An 11,338-nucleotide genomic window follows, 5' to 3' on the forward strand; every position below is an offset into this window, starting at 1 on the left:
TGTTTAACTCATTTAGTTTAAAACTCCGTTCAACCGCTTCGTGCTGCTGCGGTGCCCGTCGTTGGTGTTCGAGGGGAGCGACGCGAGTGAGAGGCACTACGTGAGGGGGAGGATTGAGGTGCGGAAGGGGAGAGAGAGGGAGGGTTTGGTGGAGGAGCTGAGGTATCAGAGAGTGTGTGTGAGTGGTGCTGATGGAGGTGTGGTTTCGTTGGATTGGCCTGATAACTTGGACTTGGAAGAGGAGCGTGGATTGGACTCCACTCTCTTGCTTGTTCCCGGTACGCCGCAGGGTAGTATGGACGCCGACGTTAGGTTGTTTGTGGTGGAAGCTCTGAAGAGGGGCTACTTCCCTGTTGTCATGAATCCCAGAGGATGCGCCGCTTCTCCTCTCACCACTCCCCGGTAACATTAACAACACTCTTTTCTTAAATAAGTATTGTTAGGTTAGGCTGCTCAGAAATTATTCATTCTAGGGCCTCTCTACGAGTGTCTCCGTGAGGGTTGGGGTTTACAGCTCTAGGGTTTTTTTTTTTTTTATGGGTTGGAATTATTTTTTAACCTAAAATGTTTAACTCGTCAAGTGGTATTCAGAGCCACTCGTGCTTGGACCGCGTTGAGATAAGTGTTCTTCATTTTTTTCTTTGCTGTTATTTCTTCAATTTTTTTTGTTTGATTCCGTCTTGTTCTGGCTTGATTGAGTTGTGCGTCTCTATTGTTCATCTGTGCTATTGATGTTTTAGTGCTGAAATTGACTCAATGTGCTTGTTCTAATTTTCTGAATCAATACTTTAAAGACTGTATTTAGCTCGCTGAATCTGCTGCCATCAATGTATGTCCGTAGGTTTGATTTCATTTTCTTACTTAGCTTTAAAATTTTTTTTTTGATCTTCATGTTCTGTCTAAGTCATGTTTAGCCGTTTCACATGTTCCTTGATTCCATAGATGTGTGCCTAATTTTTTTTTCTGTTGATCTGTTGTGTCATCTGTTTTGTCACTGTTGTGTATCACATGCTTAGTTTCCTGTGTTTTGTGGAGTTCACATATTGCTAGTAGATCAATAGCAATTTTCTACAGTGTATTTTTCCACTGATTCATGTTAATTCGTGCTGCTGCTGTTTTTTTGTTGTTGTTCCTGTGTTGTTTTTGCCATTCATGTGCTTGCCAATGACTGTGCTGGCCAATCTGTCATGTTTTCCACTGCTTTGATGATACATCTGCTCTGTTCAGATAGTTTCAGTGGAATTCTAGTTGGTTTTGGTCCACACATAGGCTGACTCTCTGCTACTTAGTTTGCTTCAGTTCATTGCTTTTTTTTTTTTTTCCAATCGCGTTTAGTGCAGTCTTGTATTCCTTCATAGATGATTAACACTTTGGTTATGTGCTCAATTGTTGCTGCTGCACTGGTATATCTATTTGAGCTTCAGTGTTGTATCAGTCTGCCATTCAGATTTCAGATTTGCTTTAATCAACTCATACACATTGTGAAAATATTGCTTGGTTGTTGGAGTTGTTTGAATCTGAATTCCAAACTGCAGTTGTGTCTATTTGCTTTGAATACCAGTCCTTGTGTTCATTTTTTTTTCCCAGTACTGGTTTAGTATCCCTTTTTTTTCCTTTCCTCTATTTGTCTACTTGGCCATGTGTGTTTAGCCCTTGCGTGAAACAATACTGCTCTGGTTTAATAGTTGCATCTGACTTCTTCATGATCTATTGAGTTGAATCAATTGTTCTAGTGATGTTTCTTATTTGTTCACTGAACTGAGGCATGATGAGTTAGTTTTCTATTTCTTCTTGTGGCTTGATAACATTGTGACGTGAACATTGGTTTCACTGTTAAACATTGGATTTGCCTCTATCAGTTTCAGTGCCCTGCATCCTTTCACTGATTCTTGCTGCATTACTTTTCTTCATGTCTTAGATTCAGCTTTGCCATCTAATTTGTTGAGTTGCAGCTGCTGTTTTCTCAGATTGTGATCATTGAAATTGCTACTTGTTGCTGTGTCATAAATCCAGTTTTGCCATATCAATTTTTGTCTTGCAGTTTCTGTTTTGGCAAGCTTCTGTTATCAGATTTTCACTACACTGGCCAAGCATACTCTGGTTGCCTTTTGTTGTGTCTTATTTCTTTGTTTCCTTTTTGTTTCTTTCCAATTGTTTTTGAGTTGAATCATTTGCATCTGTCATATGCCATTGACCATTTGAATGGAATTGGATAATTGCTTTGAAGTGAACTGTGCTTTAAAACATTAGTTGCATATGTGATCTGTGAGTTAAAAAGAAAAATCTGTGAGTTGAAAAGAAAATTTGTGGATAAGACTATGATTGAAATTCTGCATTGACTCATTTGAGTGAAGAGAAAGAGTGCATCAAAATACAACACAGTTCACAATTTCGTATTCACCATTACTTTCCAATACAATGTGCATGTGCTCTTGATTCAACTTGTTTTGAGTCTCTGTTTGAGTTTGGTTTTTGTTCATCTTGTTCTAGACACCTTCTTTAGGTTCCTTTTGTGTGCCTTCTTCATTGGTTAGCTTGTTTTTCTTGCTTGTCTTTATTGGCTATCCTTTGAGTTTGTCTATTCAATCTTTCAATTGATGTTGTCCACTTCTTCCATTTGAGCTTTTATTGCTTTCTGCTTTGTTATTCTTATGTGGAAGACTGTGCATGCTCTTGGTTCACTTTGCTTCCAACTCACTGTTTTGGTAATCCGTGTAGGTAAAGCCTCTTCTTGAAGGTGGAATGGTGAGTGAACCTGTTGGGAGGTACACTGCCGAGGGAACACATGAGTGAGCTGGGACTTGAGACCCCACATTGATGTTGGAAAGAGTGCACCACGAGGGGATACAAAGGAGTGAGCTGGGAAATTTGTATAACATAGCATCACATAGCTTCCTTTTGTGTTTTATTGTTTTGATGTCACGGACTTTGTGTAAATTTTTTTTCAATTTTATGTTTTTATTTGCTTCATTTGGCTTAGGTGGGAAAATGCTTTAGAGCAATCCCATCCTTAGCATTTAATTGTAATAGTTTAAGCGTGTTTAGTGTGAGGTTCAAGGGGTTCCAAAGGCCACTTGTATCTTCACTTGGGTTTTTCGTCTAGTTTATGTTTTCAGTTTTTACGATTTCAGTCTTTATGTTTTCAGCTTTTATGCTCTGTGTTTCAATGTCCAGGTTCTGTTTTGCGTGCTTTGTATGCTTGTATATCTGTTTTAAGTCCCGTGATATCTAGGTGCAATGTGTTTAACACCTAGTTGACCTTTTTTTGGTCTTTCAGTTTTCACTTTCTTCACACACTTTCTCAATTTGTTTTTCATACAATCTGTTTCATTTGTAATTTTTATTGAGAAATTTTGTGAAAGCATTTTAGAGATCTCTGGCTAGGAAAGGCTTGGTTCCTAAGCTTGTCCATGTGACTCACCTCCCTTTCCTGGGAGTATCTCTAGAACTCTTTTCCACTACTTTCTCTTTAGAAATTCATCAACTTTGTGAAAAATTGTTTTTGTCAAAATTGTTTCAAAATGAATTTTTCTTCTTCTAGCCGTGTGCATTTAGGTAGGCATAATGGTAGTCATGAGTTGCATCAAACCATTCATAGTGATATTCCATTCTTTGGGGTAGATATAGGACCAATATCATTTAAAGATTGGATGTGGGATACTGAAAAATTGGTGCAACCCTTGTTTAGTGAATATAGTCATATAGACATTCTTAGGCATGTTACATCTAGATTTGTAGGACGTGCATTTGATTGGTGGCAAGAGCGGCAATATCTAGTGAAAAAGGGGAGAATATCATGCATCAATACATTTTATGAATTAAAAACATGCATGTGGAAACATTTCATACTCCCTTCATTTAGGATCACTAAAGAACAACAAGCTAGGATAGAAGACTTCATTGACATTGGGGATGCATTCATCCAAAACATTGCTAAGTTTTCTAGACTAGAAAAAGATTTTAAGCACAATTTAGACTTGCTTTTGAGTGAACAAAGAAAGAGAGAAAAATACAAAAGAGAGCAAGCTAAAAAGCTTCGAGAGTTTGAAAAGAAGAGAGAAAAAGAAGAGCTTGTGATGCTTTGTGCTCAACAAGAACAAGAGGAAAAAGAGATAAATGAGAAGAAAAAAAGAGAGGAAGAAGAAAAGGCTAAAGAGGAGAGTCTAAGAAAAGCAAAAGAAGAGAATGAGAGAAAAGAATTAGAGGAAAGAGAGAAAATAAAACAAGAGAGTAATCTTGCAAAACAATCACAAGTGGTAGAGTTAAAGTGTTTTTCAAAACAGCGAACAGAACTTTGTGTTAAGGATTTGGTGATCAATTCTTCACCAATTCCTTACATGAAGATCCCATTTTCAAAGGGCGTTTTCCCATCTTTAACCTCTACTCACTTTTCCATTAAAGCTTTTGTTTTCTTTTCTTTTCAAAAATTTTGTTCTCCATCTCATTTCTTTATTTCATACTCCTCAACTTGTTTTGCCAAAACACACTTTGATATTAAAATTCTTTTCAAAAATCATCTTAGTCAAAGTGTGAAACATTTCTTTTGTGAAGTGGGTTTAATACCATCTTTTTCAATCTTCAAAGACCCATTTTCACAAATATTCCATCCAATTTTACTGCATGGTCTTTATGATTTTAATTCCATTTTATTTGATGACTATTGCAGATTTGTTTTTGATCCTGGTGGTACTATTATTTTGGTTGCTGTGAGCCTTTAATAACCCTCTAGATCTGAGGACAGATCCTTTTCAAGGAGGAGGGGATGATGTGATCCCAATAAGGCTTATAGCATTGGGCCAACGCCTAGGCTTATTCATTTTAATTTCTTTTATTTTCTTTTATTTTTAATTAAATAAAGGATGTTCTAATTGGGCTTGTTTTGTAAATTACAGCCTATAATTCCAATGTACCAATTGGTATTGGGCCTGCGGACCCATTCTTCTCTACACCTAAAAGAGCCCATTACCTTTCAACACTGAATTCAGCCTTTCCTTTTGTCCGAGATTGGACCACCACGGGCTCCCTGATTGGTTAGTTCACGTGTACAAGCCTTGGGCTTGGAAGTGGACGCCAACATTTTCCTACATGCTGCTGATTGGCAAATGGGGGCCCAAAACAGCACGCCTCCAGGTTGCCACACACGAGGGTTTTGGGCATCGCGTGTTTCATTCACCACCAGCAGTGCCATCACACATTTCTATTGGGCCAAGGTTCCTCCAAACATACAACAGCCCAATAGAAAATCAATTCCACTCCAAGCCTTGGGTCTCGTCTCGTGGATATTTTGCAGAATGAACCCAACATCTACTTCACTTCTCGTGCGTATATGTTTCTGCTGAAGCACGATCTCGGTCCATGCTTCTACACCATTCACAAATGTTGCTATCCGGCCAGCAGCGTCAATTGGGCCTAGTAGGACAATTCCTTCCACGCATCCAACCATTTTTTCTCTTCTGCAGAAAGAAACCAACTCATGGAGCATCGCTAGGGTTTCTATCTCATTTTTCAATTCTCGGCCAGCGTTTGTTTAACCCCAATTCTTCTACAGCCTTGATCACGCCACCGTTAAGGTTAGGGTCACGCAAAGTCTTCATTCACGTGTTAGGGCTAGGGTTCACTTGATTCCCCTTAGGGTTAGTGCGAGTTCTAGTTTTTCCGTTTCCCTTCCCGTTAGGTCTATTAGACGGCGTCTGTTTGTTGGTTTTCTGGTTGCCTCTTCTTCACCTATATAAAGGCATGCCAATCTCATGTAATTTTCAGCTTTGATGAATGAGAATTCCGGTAGAGATCACTCCCACCGTTCATCAGCTCACCCAAACCTTAGATTAGGTTTTGGCCTCTTAGGGTTTACCAAATCAGCGAGAAATCAGAGCGAACCGAGCTTAAACATCATAAATCTTCATTCCGCTGCGTTTTCCCTCGCTCGCTACGAGATTCAATTGGTGGAACGTCGATTGGGAGAGCGATACCGCTAAATGATTGGGAGAGTTTTTATGGGTTTTAAACTAAATAAGTTAAACATTTTAGGTTAAAAAATAATTCCAACCCATAAAAAAAAACCCTAGAGCTGTAAACCCCATCCCTCACGGAGACACTCGTAGAGAGGCCAGCGTGAAGGCCGCTATTAGGATCAGTGTTGTGATATATTTGAGGAGGCACCTTCGATTTCATTGTAGTGTTGAAAGCTTAAAAGATGAAGATGAAGTTATCAGATATATGGCTGAAAGGATGTTGATAAAGTTTAATAAATACTAGGATGAATATAGCACTGTCCTTGCATTTCCCAAGGATGAAGTTGAAAACATTGGGTTATTGCTATGAGAAGATAAATCCTCTAAATTGGGAAGCAAAGTTAGAGAAGATTAAAGAAAAATTGTACAAGTTATTTTTTGAATATTGCTCAAAGAATGACATTTTCAATCTCCTAAAACGTAAGCATAGTAATATGGTATGTCAATAACATCATCCTCGATTGATTCTACCAAGTCAAACGCACTTCATGAAAGTTAGGAATTAAAACAATGTAACATTCGGACTACTATTAATATAATACGGGAAGGAACCACCGTATTAGCAACCACCGATTACTCTCTTACCTGCACAACAGAATCACAAGCTCACGTTATGCCGTACAAACAAACCTACCAATAGGGTTTGGGAAGGGTTTCGGCAGCTTCCAACACTAAAATGAAATCGGAGGTGCCTCCTCAAATATATCACAACACTGATCCTAATGTGCTTCGTTTAGACCTGTAAAGCGACGTATTTAAAAGGCCCAAAAATAAGCAAATGGGTCTGTCAACACACTAATCTAGCCCAACTAAAGCACACGAAAATAAAAAGAGAAAGCGGAGGGAACTCCAGAAGCAGAGTGCGTGTGAGCATAAACCCCTTCAGAACAATCATTCACCATTCGTTGCCGTCAAGTACTTGATCGAATAGGACCCAACAGTGAGAATCATTACGCATCCTCTGTCTCAATCGTTCATCCAGACGAGGTTCACTCAACGGCAGCGTCTACATTCGAAGCTCCATAGCTGCAGCCGAAGGTATCTATGCCTCTATCCCTTCTCTCTTGTTCACGTCTTACTGAAAAAACCTTAGCTATAAATACCCATTGGCCACGGGTTTCCCCTCTTTGTCTCTGTTTTATTTATTTCTAGCCATTGTTTGAATATTAATTGGATTGTTTTAGGGTCAACAGCTGTTAAAGCCAAATTGATGAAGCTATTAAGTACCTATGAGTTGGCATTCGAGTTGCTATTATTGGCAATCTGTGGAATCTATGTGTGCACTTTATGTTTTTGGGTTTAAGTCGATTTTGTTTGTGTTTTGGTTCGTGACTGGGTTGGTATTTTCTGATTGTTTTTCGGGTGGGAATCATTGGTTAATAATGTATCTAAATTTGTATTTGGATTGAGGAGCTAGAGTCAGTACTGTTTGGGTTACATGAGTGAGGAAATGGCCATGAAAAAAGAAAATGAATCGCATTGGTGTAGATTTAATTCCATAATTGATTTGTTTGGAATGAGCATTTCGTTAATTGGTAATTGAGCCCAAGCCTTTTGCTGTTTTCATTAATTGGGTTTTTTTCAGTTTATAATTGTGGTTTGAATCTGAGTTAATGCATTCTTTGGGCTATGTTTATGAGGAAGTGAATAATGAGTGAAATTTGGATTGTTGATGATTTCAATTTCGTTTAGAATACTTGATTGTAGAGATGTTCTTTAATACCTCATATGTTTGAGACAACTGCTTATTGTTTGTGGTGACTTCTCCATAGCTTTATGATTTTGGTTTGAGAATTCTAAATTCATTTTTAAAACTTAAAACACCGTCTCAGTGGCGTTGCGTGCAGAGGAGAGAGAGAATAATGGAAGAAACAAAGAGAAAGGGAGAAGAAGTGCTAGTATAAGTTCATTCCACGGTGTTCAAAGAATCAGAAAGTCTTGATGGAAAATGTGCTAAGATTGAAGGCTATGATTTCAACCGTGGCGTTAACTATCCGCTGCTACTCAGGTCCATGGCCACCACTGGGTTTCAGGCTTCGAATCTCGGTGATGCCATCCAAGTCGTTAATCAAATGGTTTGTTTTGTCTGACCCAATTTCTATGTTTAGGTAAACTTATGCTTTTTTGCTTATAAAGTTGTGATTTTTGGGTTGAAGCTAGATTGGAGGCTAGTTGATGAAGCCGTGACTGAGGATTGCAGTGACCATGAGAGGGACTTGGAGTACCGAAAATGCGTGACTTGTAAAGTGTTTCTGGGTTTCACTTCTAATCTTATTTCCTCTGGTGTTAGAGACATTGTTCGGTTTCTTCTTCAGCATCGCATGGTGAGTCACTTTCACTTGTTCGAAGGCCAATTCAAGCCTTTCCGATGGTTTTCTTAAGTGCTTCTCACACCATCATGGTTAACTAGTAAATTCAAGTCAAGTTATTGATTTTGTTCTTTTTTTTTTTGTTTTTTGCATGTGTTTTTCTATGTGTAGGTTGATGTAGTTGTTACAACTACAGGTGGCATTGAAGAAGATCTTATAAAGTGCCTTGCACCAACATTTATAGGAGATTTCTCTCTGCCTGGGGCGTATCTACGCTCGAAAGGGTTGAATCGGATTGGTAATTTGTTGGTCCCTAATGACAACTACTGCAAATTTGAGGACTGGATTATTCCTATTTTCGATCAGATGTTAAAGGAACAAAACACTGAGGTATTTTATTTACCTTATGCGTTCAATCCAATGTAAAATATGTAGTTTGGTTTTCGTGGAACGCCTGCAGTCATATTTATTAATTCATACTATTGTTTGTAATTGTGATTCATGTTTAGTTTGTGCTAAACCAAAATCAAACTAACTAAACTATGATTTTATGCATGACCTGCCAAACCTTCTACAAAGCAAATTCTTTTGAAGTTTTCACTTGTAACTTTTTCCTTGGTGCATTTTCTGTTTCGCAGAATGTGTTATGGACACCATCTAAATTAATAGCTCGATTGGGGAAAGAAATAAACAACGAAAGCTCTTACCTTTACTGGGCGTACAAGGTAATTATGAGACCGAATTTTAAAGGGTCGTGCTGCTCCCTGTACTACTCTGTTTCTGATTTGAATCTTTTTCGTAATTAGACTCTTGTCCGTATCTGTTGTGCTCTATATAATAGTATATACAAGATGCAATGCAGTTATTTGTTTAGATGTTCAGATCTACTGAACAATTTGGGAATTGTAATACGTATTACGATATAATATTAATAACATTTTTATGATATTTTGTAGAACAACATTCCTGTTTTCTGTCCGGGATTAACTGATGGCTCGTTGGGGGATATGTTGTACTTCCATTCCTTCCGCAATCCTGGTCTGATTCTGGACGTAGTGCAAGGTTTTTTCCACACTCTTTCTGCTTTTTGTTGCATGCATGATTTTGAAAAATTTGGGAACCATCACTAAAATAGTTTGCAATATAACCAGATATAAGGGCAATGAATGGTGAAGCTGTTCATGCAAGTCCCAGGAAGACGGGAATGATCATTTTAGGAGGTGGCCTTCCAAAACATCACATTTGCAATGCCAATATGATGCGTAATGGGGCAGACTATGCTGTTTTTATCAATACTGCACAAGAATATGATGGTAGTGATTCTGGAGCTCGTCCTGATGAGGCTGTTTCATGGGGAAAAATACGTGGATCTGCTAAAACTGTCAAGGTACATCCTATGCATACTTTCTCAAGTGCTTTCCTTCTCAGATTTTTTTTTTTGTCTTGCATGTAGCAATGCCAATTTTCTCGGCATGTTTTTAATAATTCCTTTTCATCAGTTTTTACTTTGTTGTAGTCATGCATATTGTAACCTTTATTATAAAGCCAGCAATTAATAAATATTTAACTACTCAAACACTATTACTATTCATGAAACAAAATAGATACCAAACAACCATTAATACCATATCTCTTAAATGTCTTTTTGTACATTAAAACAGGTCCATTGTGATGCAACGATTGCATTCCCTCTGCTGGTTGCTGAAACTTTTGCTTCAAGAGTTAAACCTCACCATTGATGGAGCCTAAAGACGAATTCACTCTCAAGTTTGATTTAGTTGTTTCTTGATTGACGATATTGAAGTTTCAGTTCGCTGTGGATGCTTAACATGACAATCATTTGATTCTTCTGCTGTACATAGCAGAGGACACAATGCAGGCCTTTTCAACCATTCTAAAGTTATCCACTGATCTTGACAGTGTGGAAGTCTGGATTTGTAGATGTAGTTATAATTTTTCACTGGAGATGATTGTACTACTGTAGTGTTTAGGTCAAGTAAATCTTGAAAAACTAACTGATCTCTTACGTTATTTATAATTTTTTCTAACTGGAGGCTGTATTACAGGTTGGTGAAAAGTTATGACAGTACAACTAATTTCTGCTAATGTTGCATTTTTCATTGCAACTAGTGTCAGAAAGTATAGAGATAAAATGAAGTCAATAAAAAATTAATAATTTAGTTGATCTGGGTCTGGATTGTTAAAATCATAAGATCATCCAACAAATTGGTCGTCGTATTTTTTATTAAAATGAAAAGTGCTAAAGTCTATGATTGAAGCTTTATTCTTTTGTTATGATTGAAGCTTTATTCTTTTGTTTCTTCTGTGCAATGAATTCAGTGTTCAACTGCGTGTTATGGGCTTTAGGCCTTTTTTTCTTCCGTCCAATCCAAATACTCGCCTCCTTTGACTCAACCTCTGATGCATGGACACGTTGGATGAGGCTACGTATCAGTGTCACATACGTATCTGACACCGATACGTAAAAATACGTTCAAAACTTGTCCATCTAAACTATTGCACATATTGATATGGCTGATTTAATTTAAATTTTTCTTTTTTCAGTACCACACTCACGGATTCTTATATCAGACCATCAAATAATCTCATTTTGCTCTTTTTTTTTCCAGTGTGTTAATATATGAGAATATATATGAAAATGTATATTTTAAATGATTTTTAAACTGAAAATTTTTAAATAATAATAACAATAAATAATAATAATTTCAAATAAGATATAAATTGAATTTTAAAATATTGATAATAACATAAAAATATTATATATATTATAAAAAATTATAAAATCATAAAAATTATAAAATTAAGTATAGAAACTAATAAAAACAATTCCAAACATTTTAAAAATTTAAGAATAACATGTATAATTTTATTATAAAATTGAGTACCGGATACTATCATATCTTATATTTTTTAAGATAACACGAATTACCGTGCAGATACGTGTTATCTGATTTGTGTTTGTGTATCATAAGACTCATAGGACTCAACGTTCTAGAA

General features: G+C 37.1%; 1 protein-coding gene across 5 annotated transcripts; it reads left to right on the plus strand.

The window, feature by feature from the left end:
- Positions 1-164: 164 nt before the first annotated feature.
- On the plus strand, positions 165-10,426 carry LOC114162857 (deoxyhypusine synthase). Of its 5 annotated transcripts, none has more exons than XM_028046837.2 (9): positions 165-402; positions 2,719-7,049; positions 7,844-8,086; positions 8,168-8,335; positions 8,492-8,710; positions 8,959-9,045; positions 9,277-9,382; positions 9,472-9,707; positions 9,982-10,426. In XM_028046837.2, exons 3-9 carry the CDS (start codon positions 8,024-8,026, stop codon positions 10,057-10,059), a joined length of 957 nt encoding a protein of 318 aa, XP_027902638.1. In that variant the 5' UTR covers positions 165-402; positions 2,719-7,049; positions 7,844-8,023; the 3' UTR covers positions 10,060-10,426. The 5 variants fall into 5 exon arrangements, with proteins under 5 accessions (XP_027902638.1, XP_027902639.1, XP_085522402.1 ...); XM_028046838.2 differs by having other exon boundaries at positions 7,859-8,086; XM_028046840.2 differs by lacking the exons at positions 165-402; positions 2,719-7,049 and having other exon boundaries at positions 8,172-8,335.
- Positions 10,427-11,338: the final 912 nt, after the last annotated feature.

Source organism: Vigna unguiculata, chromosome 9 (assembly GCF_037176805.1).
Source record: "Vigna unguiculata cultivar grain cowpea cultivar isolate G323 ecotype 2 chromosome 9, ASM3717680v1, whole genome shotgun sequence".
In the NCBI taxonomy this organism is placed as follows: domain Eukaryota; kingdom Viridiplantae; phylum Streptophyta; class Magnoliopsida; order Fabales; family Fabaceae; genus Vigna; species Vigna unguiculata.

Bases quoted from the DNA above. Each gene is read 5' to 3' on its own strand.
- LOC114162857 (XM_085666276.1), top strand. From the start codon at position 3,522: ATGAATTTTTCTTCTTCTAGCCGTGTGCATTTAGGTAGGCATAATGGT.